This window comes from Aquarana catesbeiana, linkage group LG03 (genome assembly GCF_042186555.1).
Source record: "Aquarana catesbeiana isolate 2022-GZ linkage group LG03, ASM4218655v1, whole genome shotgun sequence".
NCBI lineage: Eukaryota > Metazoa > Chordata > Amphibia > Anura > Ranidae > Aquarana > Aquarana catesbeiana.
In genome coordinates, this window is record NC_133326.1 from 628663415 (window position 1) to 628684205 (window position 20791).

Here is a 20791-nt window from a genome sequence, read left to right on the forward strand (position 1 = left end):
AAAAAAAAAGTTAAACAGAGTAAACGTAGTCAAAACATAGCCAGAGTTCAGGACCCGGAACGGATAGTCAGACAAACCAAAACGTCAGGGAGCCAGAGATGAGTGTAGAACAGCAAGCAGGATCTGGAGCCAGAAGGAATGTCAGCCAAGCAAGTCTTTAACAGGAACACAGGAGAGCGTCTCTAGAGATGTGACCAAGGCGAAGGCAGGGATCATCTGGACTAGACGGCTTAAGTAGGCAGGACTGACGAGCAGGATATCATCAACGGGTGAGTCACTGTGGAGAAATAGGAGCTGGCAATTAGCTGAGAAGGAAGGGCTGAGCCCAGCCCTGACAGTACCCCTTCCTCAATGACCCCCCCTCGGAGGACCACCAGGCTTGAGGGGAAAACGTCTATGGAAATCACGGAGGAGGACGGGTGCATGTACGTCCGAGAATGAGACCCAAGAGCGTTCCTCTGGACCGTACCCTTTCCAATGCACCAGGTACTGTATGCGCCCACTGAACTTATGGGAGTCAACAATGAACTGTACTTCATACTCCTCATGGTTCTCAACCTGTACAGGGTGAGGACGAGGCACCGAGCTGGTAAAGCGGTTGCAGACCAAAGGTTTTAATAAAGGTTGAAATTACATGAAATACATTTGAAATATGCATATTAGAAGGAAGATCTAATGCGTAAGCCACTGGGTTATACCTGCGAGGAATACGGAAAGGCCCAATAAACCGAGGTGCGAACATTCTGAGAGGGAACACAAAGTCGGAGGTTGCGAGATGACAGCAAGACCCTGTCTCCAACCTGGTAGGAAGGCGCAGGTAGGCGTCTGCGGTCAGCATGGAGTCTGTACCTACCATTAGCATGTCGCAAAGCCTCTTGGACTTGTGCCCAAGTGCAACAAAGACAAGAGAAGAGCCCATCGCGCCCTTCTGGGAGAGAGGCACTTAGCCTCAGACAAGAATGCGAGTTTCCTTATGGTCAGTAAGAATGAGAACCGGCACAGTGGTACCTTCGAGGAGATGTCTCCATTCCTTCAGGGCTAAAATGATCACTAACAGCTCTTTTGTCACCAATCTCGTAATTGCACTCCGCAGGTAACAATTTCTTGGAAAAGTAGCCACAAGGATGCATAGTGCTCTCAGAGGTAGGACGTTGATACAGAAGGGCGCCAAATCCAGTCTCAGAAACATCAACCTCAAGGATAAAAGGTAACATAGGATCAGGAAGTGCCAACACAGGAGCAGAAACAAAGGCAGCCTTGAGACTCTCAAAGGCCTTAATGGACTCCGGAGACTAACTCCCGATAAACTTCCGATAATAGTTGGCAAAGCCAAGAAAGCATTGCAGAGGACGTAAACCCATGGGTCGGGGCCACTGTGGGGCTGCTGAAAGTTTCTCTGGGTTAATTGAAAAACCAGCAGTGGAAATGACATAACCCAGGGTTTTAACCTGTTCACAATGGAATTTGCACTTCTCCAATTTACAATAGAGATTGTTCTCTCTTATGCCGTGTACACACGGACGGACTTTTCAGCATCAAACGTCTGATGGTCTTTCCACGGAGTTATGACGGACTTGCGAACGACCGGACTTGCACACACACGAACGGACTAAAGTCCGTTCGAAAGTCCGGTCGTTTGAACGTGATGACGTACGACCAGACTAGAAAAAGGAAGTTAATAGCCAGTAGCCAATAGCTGCCCTTGCGTCATTTTCTGTCCGTCGGACTAACATACAGACAAACGGATTTTTCGATCGGACTCGAGTCCATTGGAAAGATTTGAAACATGTTCTAAATCTAAAGTCCGCCTGATTTTCGACAGAAAAGGTCCACTGACGGTCCGATGAAGCCCACAAACGGTCGGATTGTCTGACGGATTCGTTCCGTCGGACCAGTCCGGTCGAAAAGTTTCGGTCGTGTGTACACGACATTAGTTTCTGAAGCACATGACAGACATCTGTGTGGTGGTTGTCCAGGGACTTGAAAAATATAAGGATATCATCGAGATAAACTACCACACAGAACTGCAACAAATCTTGGAGGACAGATAAATTCCTGGAAAACTGCGGGGGCGTTACAAAGGCCAAAAGTCATTACGAGGTACTCATAATGGCCTGTTCTGGTATTAAACGCAGTTTTCCACTCGTTGCCCTCCTTAATCCTCACGAGATTGTATGCCCCTCTCTCAAGCTTTGTGAAAACCGTTGCTCCATTGAGGCGGTCAAATAACTCCGTAATCAACGGAATCGGATAGGCATTCTTAATCGTGAAACCAGAACGGATAGTCAGACAGGCCAAAATGTCAGGGAGCCCGAGATGAGCGTAGTAGAACAGCAAGCAGGATCTGGAGCCAGAAGGAATGTCAGTCAAGCAAGTCTTTAACAAGAACACAGGACAGCATCTCTAGAGATGTGACCAAAGCGAAGGCAGAGATCATCTGGACTGGATGGCTTAAGTAGGCAGGACTGATGAGCAGGATATCATCAACAGGTGAGTCACTGTGGAGAGATAGGAAATGGCAATTAGCTGACAGCTGAGCAGCCAGCTTTGAGAAGGAAGGGCTGAGCCCAGCACTGACACTTTCCTACACCTTATGGTCTTATTTACACAAGTGTTGATAAAGAACACCTTATCAAGTGCTTCTCAAACACTAGAAGCATCAGTATACATTTCAAAACTGTGACCTCCAAAGCTTTGTTAATGCTTATAAACAGCCTTAGACCTGGCATTTAAATGCTTTGCAAGCACTTGTTAAACCCTACATGGGTGCATAATGAGTATTTGAAAAGGCGTTCTACTGGAGCTGCATTTTTCACATTTTGGTAACTGACCACATCCAATAAACCATGAAAGTAATGCTTTTTTTACACTAACAAATACAAAAACTCTGCTAACTAATTTGACACAGTAAAGCTAGAAAAGCACTCATCAAACATCTTTTCCTGGTGCCTCTAGGTCCTAAAAAATAAACTAGGTCTTATACAATAACCTCTTAATACACAATTCTTTCTTGAGAAATTATGGAAAGTTTTTTAGAAAAATGAAAAAAAATCTGTTTGGAATCTATTTAGTAACATGTGAAAAAAAATTCCATTAACTGTTCACACATTTAGTAAACTAAAGTATAGCTGATGAGCTACAGTAGTGCTTACAGAGGAGGATAGTAAAGAGCAGCCTTTCTCAACTAGGGTTCCTCCTGAGGTTGCTGGGGGTTCCTTAAGCTTAGGAAGAGTGGTAATTAAATTCTCCCTGACTAACAATTTAAGAGATCATTCCTACACTAATGTTGGTTGACATCAACATTTTCAGTGTCTGCATTTCCTTTCATCAACCCATATTAATTGCATTTCAAGATTATATTTGAAAATAAATTTGGGTTTACTGCTGGTGAAAAAATATCTGTTTTGTTCGTCAAAAACTCTAGAAACATCACATTCATTATTCTCCTATTTAAAATGTTCTACAACTTACTGATTATGCAAATGTACCATAAACTGTGGATATAACCATTTTTAGCAGGGGTTCCTGGAAACCAGAAACCTATTTTAAAGGTTCCTCAATGACAAAAGGGTTTAGAAAGGCTAGTATAGCTTTTAGGCACACTGCAATACCAGAAATCAGAAGCAGGTGGCACACTAGGTGAAGTCTAAAGTTATATCTTCAAGTCTCAATAAAATAGTTTTCCTGGACATTTTCTTTAACCAGGAGGTGAACATAAATACTAGAACAGCAAAAGATGCGCTCACGCTGCGAAGCATGCCTAAAAAACTGATTAAAATATTATTATAATTATGTATTTGGAAATCATTTAGACTGTAAACCACGGCAGACTCAGTAAAGCATTGCTTGATAGCTATTGCACTGTTTTTTTTTTCTTTATGGCAGCAAAGATTTTAGATTAGTCCTATTACAGTAAAAATGAAAAGCAAATGTTATACTGCAAAGGTTAAATGATGTTGCAATTAGCACAGGAATATTTATTAGATCTGATATTAGCTCAGTTTTCCCCATAATGTGATATGGGTAGCCTACTGTTTTGTGGGAGAAGCGGATGGATTCCAAATCTAATTTACATACGTAGAATAATAAGTTAATGTACTGTAGAAAATATGCTTTTTTTCAGCTCAAGACCATGTTCTTACATTTAAAAAAAAAAAAAAAACATTTTATGTGTAATTATAGGGGAAATGAGAAAAATGGGGCCTGGTAACGAAGAGACAATTTACAGTGACTGACAGGCCTTCTGCGGGGAGTCATAGAGAAACATTGGCACTAGCACAATGTTCTTGATGTATTGGAGACAGACAGAAAGCACCAGATATTTAATCATGAAAGGTGCCATTCTAAAACAAAGTTTTGTATAATAATGTGTATCGTGACTTAAATATACATCAGATTTTGCCTGGTATTGTCTTTGTGGTAGAGTCAGGAATGTTCAATTCCTGTGTAGCAATGCATACTGGGGTTGAGCACTGCTGTGTCAAGCTCTGACAAGATGTTGCTTTGTGTTGAGAAGCTCTACAGGAGATGATGAAGTGCACACAGGTCAATGATTTCCCTGTGTAGGTGTTCTCGAGATTTCCACAGAGCATAATTGCAGTGGTGTAGCCTTCCGCTAGGCCTCTGTTATTTGTGAGGCTCGCGGCATGACACGCTACCAAATCTACGGGTTGCATGCTAACCTTCTTCTGTAGAGCACAGTGGAAGATGAAGATGAAGAGGCCCTGCAAGGCATTGAAGGTCGTAAAGAGATATGCCAGGACCAAAGACTCTTTATTGATGAACAGGAGGCCAAAAGCCCAGGTGAGACCGAGGAGGAAGAGGAGGGTAACTGCCCCTAAGGCCCATGACCTGAAACAGGAACAAATAAGTTCATAAATAAACATCAGAAAGCTTACACTTACATTTGACAGTAAAACAAACTACCTGAAGAGCCCAAGAACATTATTCATCCCTCAGGTTAAAAAAAACAGAACATTTATGGCCAATTTCATTTCATTCCCTGAGTTTGCCATATTCAAGGAAAACTAATATATTTTGCTAATCAGCATTAAATCTGAAATTATGTTATGTCATTTAGTCAAAAGTCAAGAATATGGACAAATGGGGGGGTATGCTATAGCCAACCGTAGAGTGGATGACTGTCCTAATATACTGAATGTGATGATGAGGATGAGGGTGTTACTGAAAATACTTACTTGATGTTCTCCAAGCGGCTGGAGTCTGGCTTCAGGACAGAGGAGGAGCGAAGCATCTTATGGAGAGTGACCAGAAGGATAAGTAGGTTCACCTAGAAACAGAGATAATGAGAGATGAAATAATATGTATTAGGGGGTTCCAAAATCGATTGGATGCCCAAAACATTGTTCTGTACTCCATCACACCATCTTTGGACGATTCTCCTATCTCTATTCTTTCACAATATGCTCAATTCACCTTAGCATAATTCATGCAGTATTTTGGATTCTGTGTTTTATTGTCTTGTTTTACTTTAATGTTTAGTTGTCAATGGTTTTTTCAATGCAGTAAAGGTGTTATTTTAATGATTTATAAAGGTAGCTCAGGCTGGTGAAAACTGTAAGTTTAAGTAAGGTGTCTACTGTGGAAAGCAGGAAAAAAGAGAAATCTAGGATGATGATAAAAAAACACTTTTTTTTTGGGCAACAAATGTGTCTTTGTTTTCATTTTCTGGTCTCCAATTTTATATAAATGGGCTCCTAAACTCCGGTTTCCTGCCTTGAAGAAGGGGTCCACGTCTTTTGGGTATTCTAGATGAGGAACAGTGGCAGAGGTATTAGCATGTTTTGTTAAAAGAGACATTGATTTTAGCCAGGAAGGCCATTGCACTCAAATGGATTCAGCTCGAACCCCCATCTGTCCGAACATGGATTTAGCTGATGAATCAGGCTCTGCCCTTTGAGAAACTAGTGTACGAACATAGAGGTTGCCCTAATAAATATAATAAAGTATGGGATGTATGGTGCTTCTCCACTCTTATGCCCCGTACACACGGTCGGACTTTGTTCGGACATTCCGACAACAAAATCCATGGATTTTTTCCGACGGATGTTGGCTCAAACTTGTCTTGCATACACACGGTCACACAAAGTTGTCGGAAAATCCGATCATTCTAAACGCGGTGACGTAAAACACGTATGTCGGGACTATAAACGGGGCAGTGGCCAATAGCTTTCATCCCTTTATTTATTTTGAGCATGCGTGGCACTTTGTCCGTCGGATTTGTGTACACATGATCGGAATTTCCGACAATGGATTTTGTTGTCGGAAAATTTTATATCCTGCTCTCAAACTTTGTGGGTCGGAAAATCCGATGGAAAATGTGTGATAGAGCCTACACACGGTCGGAATTTCCGACAACAAGGTCCTATCACACATTTTCCGTCGGAAAATCCGACCGTGTGTACGGGGCATTACTATATCTGGTACTTAAGTACATATATTTTGCCAAGTCTATTGGTTCGCGGGCATGACATAATGCACTTTTTGGAATTTAGTCCTCAAACATGATTTTTGGGTACCCAGGGGTATAATTTCTACTTGTTTTATGTTTCCTTCTATTTTGTGATCCAAGTGCAGCTGCATCTGTACTTTTCAATAACCGTTACCTGATTGTATAATTGTAATATGTATACTATGATGCTCATGTTGAGCGTAATTGTTGAATATGTCCAATGTTTTGCACACTTGTCAATAAAAAGTGTTTTTAAAAAAAAGGGGGTCCACTGAGCAGTAAGACTGGGGGTTAGCAAGTACTGCTGAACAGTTCCTCTAAAAGGGGGCTGTTGTATGTGCAAAAGATTAAACAAACTATGGACTCTTGCCCTTAAAGTGGTTGTAAACCTCAGACATGAAATATGAACAAAGCATATCCCTATATAGTGTTTACTTGACTCAATTAGGAGCACTAAGTGTAATTTCTGTCTCTGCTGCTTTGTTCCTCTGCTATCAGCAGGAGTCACTCCTGACAAGTTTTCCTGACACCAAGAGAAAAAAGATGGCATGGAAGGAGCTCCAGCTGATTGAAAGCCTCAGCTCTGTTCCTGTATTCTGTGTGAAGGGGAGGATTCCCTTCCATCCCCTCCTCTCCAATCGGCTCTCCGAACTCTCCTCACTGAGCTCTGCAGAGTGTAGCTGTCCGCCTCCTTTTTTTCTGACAGCTCAGACAAGCTTTATAAATTCTGCACTTTGAAAAGATGTAGAGATGAGAAGACTGCGGATAATCAGGTACCACTTATGTAGTAGGATATGTTTTATCTTTGTGTATCAGCTGAGGATAGTCACTTCACTGGGTAAATGTAAGGCTTTACAACCCCTTTAACCTATGGACATGCTGGACCTTGTCTCCGAACTACAAGTATATAATTCCCTAACCCTAAGCAGCAGTCTTCTGCTCTTCCTGACAACATGTAAATACTTTGATTGTGTGTTTAGATCTTTGTATAGAATTCTACGTTAATCATTTTTAAGTGAGAAATGTATCAAAGGAAAGGTTTGTTATGCCCCGTACACACGGTCGGATTTTCCGACGGAAAATGTGTGATAGGACCTTGTTGTCGGAAATTCCGACCGTGTGTGGGCTCCATCACACATTTTCCATAGGATTTTCCGACACACAAAGTTTGAGAGCAGGATATAAAATTTTCCGACAACAAAATCCGTTGTCGGAAATTCCGATCGTGTGTACACAAATCCGACGGACAAAGTACCACACATGCTCAGAATAAATAAAGAGATGAAAGCTATTGGCCACTGCCCCGTTTATAGTCCCAACGTACGTGTTTTACGTCACCGCGTTCAGAACGATCGGACTTTCCGACAAATTTGTGTGACCGTGTGTATGCAAGACAAGTTTGAGCCAACATCCGTCGGAAAAAATCCATGGATTTTGTTGTCGGAATGTCCAAACAAAGTCCGACCGTGTGTACGGGGCATTAGACTTGGGGTCTCGGTCCTTAAACTGTATACTGGAGGAAGTAATTGTATTTTTTTGTTATGCAGAGGAATTTTGTGTAGCTGACATTAAACAAGACATTTTGTGGTTTAGTCTGTTTACTATGGATTGGTTTATGATAGGCTCACATTAATAAGTTGTATTCTGAACTATTCTCATAATGGCATAAAGCTGGCTATACACAGTTCGAATCTCGGTGGGCTCAGCAGGGACTGGCCAATTATGTATGGGCAGGCTGATTGTACCCAGGTTGATCAACTTGGGTGCAACCAGCATGTCGTATTTTTCATGCGATAATTTCCAGCAGCTATAGCTGCTAGCACTAATCACTGTATATTTCCCCGGCTTGGGATGGCTCCCTGCCGGGAGAGCATAATAGCTTCGTAGGAGCCATTCCCCATCAACACTGACTGTGTTGATGGGGGAATTGAGTGATTTTCTTTCACAGGTTGTAGGAAAGAAAATCGCACCATCTTTGGCTGGCTTAACTTGTGCATTATTCAGATTAGGAACGTAACTCTGCAAAAATGTTAGGTGTGCTTCTAGTGCTGCTTGCATCTGATACAGTATAGAACTGTAGGAGATTGTCCCAGGTGTGCATATGGTATTTTTTACAGGAGCTGCCAATACTGGGCCAAAGAGAAGATTTTAGCGTAAAAGAATGACCATCTGCATTGGGGCACCATTGGGTCCCAAACACCACGGGTGTCTACAGAGCTAGTTTAGCCCATTTATGTAATCATTGTAAACAAAATCATATGACTCCATTCTTCCAGAAACACAATATTTGTGAATTGTGTGCACCTGGCCCTTGTTATCCAGGAGCTTGGGTCAGCTTCTTGTAAAGTTATTAGCAAAAAGACCTATTAATCATTAAAAGAGCGCTTATATATTACTCTCTTTAATATGACTAAATAATATGCCGATCACTGAGGTCATATATACCCAGTAGACTATCTGGTGGGGTGGCTTTATTTAGAGTCAGCTTGATGACAGCCAGCAACATTAGCAAAAATTCCATCACTACAGAAAATTAGCCAGTAATTTCCTTAGAACGTGAAGGTAAATTTACCTAAGAATTGGTTCTACTAAAGAATACATTCTTGACTGATCAACAGCTTGCAACTCATGGAAGTGAATGCTATCCTCTGAATGGATCACCCACTGATTGCTGTCATCGCAGACAAGAACACCATGAGACACCCTATGAAAGATTGAAAGTGTACTGAATACTCTAATGTAGTCTTTCTCAACCTTCTTAACATGGAGGAACCCTTGAAGTCACATTTTGGCCTCAGGGAATCCCTGCCTATAATTACTATATCTACAGTTCACGGTACATGAACTATGATGGTTGATGGAAAGAATGCTCCTTACATTTGTGGTCAGTAAGAATTCTCCCTACAGATTGCTAAAAAGAATCATTGGTTTTAGTGGTTACTTTTCTTAGGCCCGTTTCACACAGGTGGACCGATCAGGTCCGCCTGTCAGTTTTTTAGGCAGACCCAATCTGGCCATCTATTGCCGTCTATGGAGCGCTGGGTGTCAACGGACAATGTGTCCGTTGACACCTGCCGTTATCCGACCCAATCCTATCCACTAAAAACATACGAATAGGGGATCCGTTCCCCATCCGTCAGGTGGATCAGATGGCCGTCGGGTGTATACATAAAGGCGGTCCGTTTACATCCGACCACCTATAGAGGACAGGCTGTGTCTGTGTCCGCTCTGCATAAGTGGAGCAGACACAAACAAGTTATCCGTCTGCTCAGGGGATTAGCTGACAGGTTCCTTGTAGACGCCACCCTACGTGAAAGGGGCCTAAGAGGTAGACATTGCTCATTACTCAAGGAACACCTAGCAACCTCTGAAGGAATTCTGTGGTTCCATGCACTAATGTATCTGCATAACTCCCTGCTGCACTGTCTTTGACTTTTGTGTTATCACCCCCTTCACTTCATATGTCCATAGTTCATGCTCTCTCATGCTCGCTACATTCCATACGATAAACTTGCTTTCTTGTAGGATTGATGAAAGCTAGGCCAAAAAAAGCAGAAATCTACAACAAACAATTGAATGCCTAATTCTTTTTAGCTTTATAGTTTAAACATGGAATCTCATTTGTTTTGCAATGGGCAAAACTATTGTTCTCTTTTCTTCCAGCTTTCCTCAGCCTCCATCTCCTCCAGCTATCTGCTGTGCCCCCCGATCACCCACCTCTCAGGTTTATTAAACCGTGAGACCAGTTTAATGGAAAGCACATTTTTAGAGAACATCTTGATTTGAAATTTCTTGTAAAATGTCATAATTTCTTTCTTGATTCTAGACATAAAAACCCCTTGAATCCACAATGAAATGTTATAAATGGCAGGTTATCTTTGTGATTCTCTGTGTGTTTCAATCTAACACATCTTCCACCTTCTAAAGACAATCAGCTTGGACTCATCAAGCTTGATTATAAATTACTGGCCTTAAATTTGTTGCTAGCTTGAGATGTACTAAGTACACTTCCCTTGAAGCTTTCAGACTAGCAGTTTGTTCACTGGGATAGTTGAAAGAAATACCGCAAAGGAAGGTGTGCACTTGATATTGGCAGTATGGAGTTGTTTGTTGAAGGACCTAGTGCACTATGCAGTGATGACCACAAGAGGCTCCAAAGCCACAGAATACCGTACTTAGTATTGAGTTGTGCGTATAATAACCAGGGCTTTTTTTCTCAGAGAATAGGTGCAGGTGCTCCCCTCTTCTGAATCACCCCTGTCTCCACCCCCAACCCACCTCCACTCACTATCCCTTGGTTTTACCCGTACCCACCTACCTGTACCCCTCCTTTTAGAGAATACCTAAATATCATTTTGTGGTACTAAGTAATCTGTGTGAAATATTTAAATGATAACAAGAAAAGCAGTAAAATAGATCTCCTGCAGTCAGCAATTATAACCCCCCGCAACAATAGATCCCCTGCAACCAAATATCTCCTCAGCAACAATAGATTCACCCAACAACAATAGATTCCCTGCAACCAAATATCTCCTCAGCAACAATAGATCCACCCAACAACAATAGATTCCCTGCAATAAAATATCCTCCACAGCAATATAGACCCCTCCGGCAGCAACTAATCCCCCAGCAACAATAGATCTCCTGCAACAAATTACCCAATAGATTCACCCCAGGAACAGCTGACCCCCGCCAGCAACAACAGATTGCCCAGCAGCTAGCAAAAATAAACCCTCCAGCAGCCAGAAACAATAATTAATGGACCCTCCAGCACACCTCAGCACGCATTTCCATTACATACATTCAGTGCTGGAGGTGCCAGAACTGTGCCCCCCTCCCCGTTCATTCCCGCTGAAAAAAAGAAAAAAGCCCTGATAATAACTATATTAAAGTGAAAACTAAGTTCCACTTTTATAATGAAAATATGAACACGTGGGAGGTGAATTGTTAAAAACATATAGACTGTTCACTTTGCAAGGGAAGTTGCGCTTTGCATGCTAATTTTCCCCAGAGCTTAGTAAACGAGTTCAAGCTCTCTTGATGTCCATCTTTCAATCATGAGCAAGCAAAAATGCATTTTTTTCCTTGAACATGATTGGATATTTGCAAAGTGAAATTTCGCACATACACTAAGCTCTGGGAAAAAAAAGTGCAGTTTCCCTTGCAAAGTGAACAACCTATTTTCCTTTCATAAATCAATCTCATTCACTCCTCTGAACAGTCCACACATTAGGGTTCCTGCCTTAGACTTATCATCTATCCCTTACTGATGAAATCTATGTATTTTGCAGGTGGCTGGGTTAAACCTGACAGTCTTTATAATGTCTTATAGTGAAGACCTTTTTGTTCTTTTTGTGTGTTTTTTGTTTTCTTTCGCTGATCTGCTGATTCTTGAATTGATTCTATGTGGGAAATGCATCAGCCACAGATGAATGGCCCAGTACAGGTGACGGCTTCTTAAACTCTTGCTTACTGGGCATTTAAACCCCCCTCCTGCCCAGACCAATTTTCATCTTTCAGCGCTGTCACACTTTGAATGACAATTGCGCGGTCAATGAAATTTTTATCATTTTTTTTCACACAAATGGAGCTTTCTTTTGGTGGTATTTGATCACCATTTGGGTTTTTATTTTTTGCTAAACAAACAAAAAAAGCCAGAAATTAAAAAAAAAAACAAAAAACATGTTTCATAGTTTGGTATAAAATTTTGCAAACGGGTAATTTTTCTCCTTCATTGATATGCGCTGATACGGCTGCACTGATGGGCACAGATAAGGTGACACTCATAGGTACAGATAAGGTGACACTGATAGGCACAGATAAGACGACACTGATGGGCGCTGATAAGACAGCACTGATGGGCATTGATAAGACGGCACTGAGGGGCCCTAATGGCTGGCACTGATGAGTGGAACTGATGGGTGGCACTGATGGGCACTGATAGGTGGCACTGATGGGCACTGGTTGGTGGCACTGATGGGCACTGATAGGTGGCACTGGTAGGTGGTATTGATCGGCAGGACTGGTAATGACGCACTGATTGGTGATTTATAGGCGGCGCTGTGGGCGCTGATAGGTGGCACTGTGGGCACTGATAGGTGACACTGAGGGCACTGATAGGTGACACTGTGGGCACTGATGGGTGGTGCTGTGGGCACTGATGGGTGGTACTGTGGGCACTGGTAGGTGATGCTGTTGACACCTCCGTGATCGGGTCCGATATCCATCTCGCAGCCGCTGGTGATCTGCTTTTTTTTTTCCTCCTCACGCTATCAGCCCCTTACTCCGATCTGTGATCAGGCGAGACTCATAGAATCGCTAATCACAGAGCACACCACGCGCCCTGCAGGGGGCGCACAGGCCGCTCAAGTACGGGAGGATGTCCAGGGATGCCCTCCCAGCAAATTAAGCCTGTGCTGTAGCTGTTTTTTGGCTATAGCGTGGACAGCAAGTGGTTAAAAGGCTTGCCCACTCGGGATCAGACTAGGATTCAAATACACCCAAACTTATCTCTACTGCTGAATCGACCGAAAATTGGGCCCTGCAAGCACCACCATGCAAGCACTACCACAAGTCAACAAAAATCGATCTAAAAAACAGCTGAGCTGGGTGGAAAATTTTTGCCCAATCTTATCAGATGCAGTCACTGTTAAGTCATTGCTTCCTGAATACAATAGCCGGCAGTGGAGAATTCTCATATACAGCTGTGTATGGATACCTATAGTCACTCTTAGTTGTCACCAGACCAAGCAACAACTGTAAAAGTTTGGATTACTTTCTGTCCCAGTGACAATGATTACCAAGAAAAACAGAAAGTAAATCTCTCCAGCGGGGACAAAGACAGCCAAAAAAAAACGTGACAGGGGTTCTAACTCTTCCATTTTATTTAAAACTTGAAAAAAAGTTCTAGCTAGAGATATAGTTTAAGCTTCTCAGGCACATCTATAAAAGCCTATATTATGTCATTAAAATGGTATTAAACCCAAAACCATGAACGTAATTTATTGCAGCTTACCAATCATTACATGTGGTGACTGCATTCGTTTTCTTTTTTAGTCTTTTTCCCCTCTGATTTCACCTGGTGATCTGGCCAGTAACACACCTCCTGTATTAGAGTGCCCCCCCTCTGGGTGAAGGAACGCAGAGGGCATCTTTGGACAACAGTATTGTTAAACTTGGGGTAGGGGAGTGTTGAATGCACTAGCAAATTTAGATAAAACTTTATAAGCATTACTGCATCATGTTTTTACCTTCTGGGATAAAGGTTTTACATAAATAAATAAATGTTTATCATTGTAAGCTCCCTTGTCAGAAGTAAATGGTTTGTCTCAAGCCTGTAACTGCTACATCTGCAGGACAGCTTGTTCTGTTGAAAAACAACAGACTTGCCTGCCAGATCACCAGCTAAAAGTAAAGTAAAGAAAGCCTAAAAATGCTAATGTAGCCATCACATCTAAGAATTGATAAGGTGAAATATAATAAATGTTTTGCTTTTGGGCCTAAAACTACTTGGGTCTACAAAAGTCTTGCATAAGCTAAGTTGAATTTGCATGTTGTCATGGCTGCGCTCGGAGGTTATGAAGAGAGGGAGATAGATGTGAGAGGTACCTGTGTTTTCCAGGGAACATAAATGGCAATAGGGAAAGATAGAGTGAGAGACAGAGGGAGGGGGACTGGAACTGGGAAGGGTTGCCCAAAAAAAGGCAGTCCCTGGTATTGCCTGTAGGCTCGGTGCGGCTGATCTTTCTCCATACTGACTTACCATGCCTTGTTCTACATGTCTCTTTGTGGAAGTGGCCATCTTGGCAGAGGCAGGGCTTTGTTTCCTCATGGCAGCCCCATGATGAATGGTGATGATGGGGTAATACTCAAAAATTAGAAAAAAGGTGATGGAAGCACAGATCCCCAGAATGCAAGCTGTTCTGTGAGTTGAAGAGGGCCGATAAATAACAGGATCTCCCCTCCATCATTTACAGAAGTTTTTGCGTTCTGGGAAAATAATATTAGGAGCTTTGTGAATGGATGAGATGTGAGAAAGGAGATGACAAACGGAATGATCCTTCACTGTTACAGTGACTGCTTCTAATCCCCATAGCGCTAGAAGTTCACTGCTGTGGGCAGGATCCAGGTTCACTGATGAGAGAATTTTTAAAGGAACCAGTAGCCAGCTGGACATAGCATACACTTCATTATTATTATATAATGCCAACAGTTTGTGCAGTGTTTTCCAAACTGGAAGGAGGCAGTACAGTTACAATCAATTCAATACAAGAGGGATCAGAGGACCCTGTTCATGAGAGCTTACAATCTAAAAGTCATTAAAGGTAAATTATGTGACCTGTGTTGTATCTCCCCCCCCCCAAAAAAAAAAAAAAATGTTTACAAGACTTTTATTCTTTACTCTATATAAAATGAAATAAAATTTTGGCTTTAGATGTACGATATATTGTCAAAAGTATTGGGACACCTGCCTTTACACACACATGCACTTTAATGGCTTTGCAGTATTAGTCCGTAGGATTCCATATCGAGTTGGCCCACCCTTTGCAGCTATAACAGCTTCAACTCTACTGGGAAGGCTGTCCACAAGGTTTAGGAGTGTGTCTATGGGAATGTTTGATCATTCTTCCAGAAGCGCATTTGTGAGGTCAGGCACTGATGTTAGACGGGAAGGTCTGGCTCGCAGTCTCCGCTCTAATTCATCCCAAAGGTGTTCCATCAGGTTGAGGTCAGGACTCTGTGCAGGGCAGTCAAGTTCGTCCACCCCAAACTCGCTCATCCATGTCTTTATGGATCTTGCTTTGTGCACTGGTGCACAGTCATGTTGGAAAATGAAGGAGCCATCCCCAAACTGTTCCCACAAAGTTGGGAGCATGAAATTGTCCAAAATGTCTTGATATGCTGACGACTTATGAGTTCCCTTCACTGGAACTAAGGGCCCAAGCTCAACCCCTGAAAAACAACCCGCACCATAATCCACCCTCCACCAAATGATTTGGACCGGTGCATAAAACAAGGCCTATAAAGACATGGATGAGCAAGTTTGGGGTGGAGGAACGTGACTGGCCTGCACAGTCCTGACCTCAACCCAATAGAACACCTTTGGGATGAATTAGAGAGGAGACTGCGAGCCAGGCCTTCTCGTCCACATTAGTGCCTGACCTCACAAATGCACTTCTGGAAAAATGGTCAAACATTCCTGTAGCATTGTCCCCATAGGGCTTGCTGAGTGTTGACTTCTTAGGCCTCTCTCTGGTTACCAGCAGCTGTTAACTAAGAGTTCCCTCTTGGTTGCTAGGGGTTCCCACCTGTTCCACCCTTCTCCCGCTTGCTCGTTACTCAAAGACCAGTCTAGGGTATTTGTGTTTTGGTATTTTATTTTGAAACTTGGATGGGAGAAGGGATTAGTGGGATATTCCAACTGGAACAGTTCACAATTGATAAGGACAACTCTCACTTGACCTCACCGGATTACCTGTGGAATCAGTCACACTGCTTTAACCATACAGAGACATGTATGGAGGAATTAAGTCTTCTTGCTCTCACTAGCAGCAGACTTGATGCACTACATTATCTTCAGGATACTCTATAGCATCCCCTTTACTGACACCCATCCACTGACTCTTCTAGCTGAAGGGGGCGGCCCCCAAAGACACTGATCTGTACTCACAGTGGGCAGAATCAGATCCTTCCTGGTGTCTCCCTTCCAGTCAGCTCTACAGGACCTCTGGGTTCAGCTTCTCTCTCTCTCTAGGCCCCTGGGTCGACCACTCAGGGCCGCGCGGCCACCTCTGCGGAGAGGTGGAGAGGGCAGCCACCCCCTTCCTTCTGGACTCTGTTCCCCGGCTCAACTAACTTTGAGCACATGTGCCCGGACTTTAAATACAGTATCCCAGCATGCAATGCAGCACCCTTCCTCTGCCAATTGCCAGGACTGTAACAAAGCCTGTGCACTCACTTGTCAGGTCTCCTCCCATTGTCCAATATGCCTCCCTATTGGACCAGTGAGGGACAGTCAAACAAGTTGGGCTGCACCTGAGCATGTTGAGCAGACCTAACCAATAGTTCCTGCTTCCTGGTAGGCAGAGAGCACTCTAAGTTTTACCTGACCATGTTCCTGGTAAGCAGAAAGACCAAAAACTATACTTTCTTCTAGCACCTACCTAGGAGGGTGCTATATTCCTATAGACACACTCCTAAACTTTGTGGACAGCCTTCCCAGAAGAATTGAAGCTTCTACAGAGTGGGCCAACTGAATATTGAACCCTACGGACTAAGACTGGGATGCCATTAAAGTTCATGTGCGTGTAAAGGCAGGCGTCCCAATACTTTTAACAATATAGTGTACATTAATGTCACCCTGTTAAAATATATGAAAACTTTGATGGCTCTGACAGCATGAACTGAATATAGCAATGCAAATTCTAAAACGCATCTAGTTCTGCGACTTCTCCTGGCACACAGAAAACACAACTTCTGGGAAAATGGGAGGCTATTTCCGTTCGACTCTTAAAGACAGTACAGAAAAGGCAGGTAATTCATTTTATTAACAAACATAACTAGTTCACCGCCCTAAATAGTAACACTGAATTTGTCAGATGTGCAGAGAAAAGTGGTGTTGCACTTTAAAGTGTATGTCATTACATATGCATCTATTCGAACCTCACATATTACAAGCGCAAATGCTCCGTTAATAGATTTGCAGCACTTTCCCTTCGTCACCACGGAGCTCATGTTTTACCACATTAATTCTCCATTAAACTCTATTACCTTTGATGAGATAAGTAACACACCGTACATTGTTTCCTCTTTCCGCTGAACTGTGTAAAAAGACATTTCACTTTACATTTCAGTTAAAGTGAAATAAAGCGTGCCAGTCACCTCCATAAGCAGAAACAGCCATTTTGTGAAAAAAGAGTTATTGATTACGGTGAAGGTTACAGAAGTGATCCTGTTGTCATGGGACAACCCCGGCGCTATTCTTCCCTTCTCTGCTGATCAGGGTTTAGACTTGGAGGTACTTTAAAGCCCAGCTTAAATGAGATAGATACATTCCAAGAAGCTCGGACCAACTGCGATGGATGAGAGAGAGCACATGCATTAGGTTTTGATGCTCCTTTTGTCAAGGTTTGTCTACCTTTAAATGCAGTTTTACTTATTTTCTTTATCTTTGCAACCAGTTTCGCTGGTCCCACTGTGTTGTTGTCATCACGTACAATGCAAGACAAGCAGTCCAGCATTTTACTGAAAACGCTGAGGGTCCTTTCACATCCCACATCACCAGAAAGGAGAGCTGTGGCTGCCAGGAAAGGGAGGCATACAGTAAGATAAACATTACTCTAGACCAGCATTTCTCAACCAGGATTCCGTGGAACTCTATGGTTCCTCCAGAGGTTGCTAGAGCTTCCTTGAACAATGATCAATTTCTGCCTCTCAGATAAGTTCCCATTGGCACCAGTGATTTTTTTTTTTACCTATCTGTAAGAGGGGGATTCGTCCCAATTACCATCAGTGTAAGGAACATTCTTCTCACTGACCACCAATGTAAGGAACAATTCTCCCACTGACCACCAATGTAAGGAACATTCTTCCCTCTGACCAACAATTTAAGGAACATTCTTCTCACTGACCACGAACATAAGGAACATTCTTCCCATTGTCCACTAATGTAAGGAGCATTCGTCCCACTGACCACCACTAATGTAGGGAGCATTCTTCCCAGTGACCACCAATATAAGGGGGGGATTATTTTTGGTGGACACCAATGTAAGGAGCTTTCTTTCCACTGAACATCACACATTAGTACAGTGATTTGTAAATATAGTAATTATTATCAGGGGTTTCCTGACACCAGAAAGGTATATTAAGGGTCACCAAGCTTTTCTTCAGGCCAGCAGATCACAATGTGGTAATGGTTCAATACAAGAAATAAGGGTTTTAGATACATTTCATTTTCTGTTTTTAAATAGCTATTTTATACCTGTTTTTTTTTTCTTTTGTTTTACTTCAGGGCCCATTTACACTATTGCTGTAACGCATGCATTACATGCATTGCTGTGTTACGGCACTATTCATGATGAATGGCACTACATGCACTCAGGCAATGCATGGCCAGACACAGGTGTGTTGCACTGTCAAAAATGGTTCACGCTTTAAGGCTATACAGTCCTATAGGAACCAGAGTTAAACCCCTCGCTATCAGGATTGAGTACTCAGTAACAGACCTGGTCTGACGCGCCCCCTCTCAATACAAGTCTATGAGAGACACTTATGCTGAGGGATGCGATTGCTGTAGTTGAGCTCTGCCAGCACAGAGCACTGGAGTGTGAGGGCAGGAAGTAGCATTCAGAGGAAAGAGTATTTTAAAATCAGTGACTAATGATAATGTTTGGGATACAGGACTTTAGGGGAATAAAACTACATGAGACTTCATTTAGGCTTTGAAGTTATGTTCCACCAAAAGGTGGAAACTTTAAGTTGACACCTGTAGGTAAATCCCTCATCAGTATCTTGCATCTGAGTTCAGTGGTGAAATCTACTTCAATTCCAGCTGGATTCCCTCGTAACATACTGTATCTACTCTACTTACAGGGAAACCCCTTGGTAGGCTGGTAATACCCCCACTTATCTTAATAATTGCTATGGCATTTGGTTAAAACTAGGAAACCTACCGGAGATATCTCACTATTGGAGCCTTCAAGAGATATAAGAAACCAATAAATAATTTAACTTGTCAAGTAGCACATACATTAGAACAGTTCTAGGCAGAGCTGGACTTTAAGAGATTTAAAATAAAACCTAAAAAGGATTAAAGAATACATTCTCATACCTCCGCCTTATTTGTGAGTTGCACTGTGATCTCCTGGGCCACATTTTAATGAAAAGCGGCTCAGCTGACAAAATGCCCGCCCGCACTGTATGAGGCCCAGAGAATTGCATTAAAAACAACACCATTCTATTCTCATTAATTTTTTTAAACTTTCCTTTTTGTAAGAGTCTAATGGCAATATTTAGAGATGAAATAATAAAATTCTTTCTATAGGACTTTAACTCTTTTCATTGGAAGGCATCACTAAGACTGCATGCAGCGCTCACAAATTTTTCCTTCTTAACATAATCCCATTACCTCCTCCCAGAGACTTCCCGTCAATCTTATTCATGTGTGATAATCCTCTCACAATATATGCTTGTATGCAGCATAATGGCAAGGGATAAGTATGGCATAATTCTAGTGGGTTATGTTGAATTTGTGGGTTGCGGCCAGGCAGTTTTATACCCAGATTTAAGGAAAGTAAAAAGTGGATTCATTTGTAGCTTTAAATGTGAAATGTACTCTTAGTTACTGACATCAGGTGGAACAGCCGGTATACTAAACATACAAGTTGTATTAATGGTGGATCTATTTATAGCTTTAACATATATATAGCAATTTTTCTATTCCATGATGCACAGTGGTTTGGTGGTTATCAATTCTGCTTTGCACCACTGGGGTTCTCAGCTCAAATCCCAGCCAGGGTACTATCTACATTGAGTTTGCATGTTCTCCTTGTGCTTGCGTGGGTTTCCCTCCCACACTACAAAGATTTGCCGGTAGGAGAAATGCACTTGTATGCCTATGTATGCATGGGAGATACAGACCTTAAAATGTAAGCTTCTTAAGTGCAGAGAATGATGTGAATGAATAGCATGCAAGGCGCTGTGTAAATTGAAGGTGCTATATAAATGCCTGTAATAAATCACTAAGAAGATGAAAACCTGAAAAATAAAATCCCCACGGTTCCTCTACTATAGCCCCCCTGCCCACTGGGGGGTGTCTAGATCATCAAAGAAGAGACCATCAAACAATTCTAGGTGGAGGACTTAGAAATACCCCAAAGATGCTAAAAACCTGATTGCAACTCCCAAAACTACACCTCTTATTTATTTTTATTTTTTTAGAAGTATAAATAGAGAACACACCAAAGTACATTCAGTAGGTTCTGATATAAACATACCAATATTTTAATCACATCAACAATAGAAAAAATGACTAAAATATCTTGGCCAAGAATACGTTTGCGAAAATAACACCAACTACAGTACACCTGGTATTACAAATTGTCCCTAATATATGGCTAAAGCAAAAAAAAAAAACATACATCAAAAATATTCATCCAGATATCTATACATGGATCAATCCAGTCTGAAAGTACAGTATATTGCAAATGGAATCTCTTTCAGTTCATTCACTTTTACTTTCACTTCTTTAAAATGTGATAATAGGTCATACTTTACTCTAACCCAACCATAGCTTATATACAATGAAGAAGTGCTTGTAGA

At 42.1% G+C, this 20791-nt stretch overlaps 1 protein-coding gene across 9 annotated transcripts in view; it reads right to left on the reverse strand.

Moving 5' to 3' along the window:
- The window catches only part of ADGRL1 (adhesion G protein-coupled receptor L1), a 631260-nt gene that overhangs the window by 13989 nt on the left and 596480 nt on the right, over positions 1-20791 (reverse strand). For all 9 annotated transcript variants that reach the window (XM_073622453.1, XM_073622449.1, XM_073622454.1 and 6 more), the window contains 2 exons: positions 5199-5290; positions 4683-4851 (listed from right to left, as the gene is read on the reverse strand). In XM_073622453.1, the coding sequence (XP_073478554.1) occupies positions 4683-4851; positions 5199-5290 (261 nt within the window). The remainder of the gene's footprint in view (positions 1-4682; positions 4852-5198; positions 5291-20791) is intronic.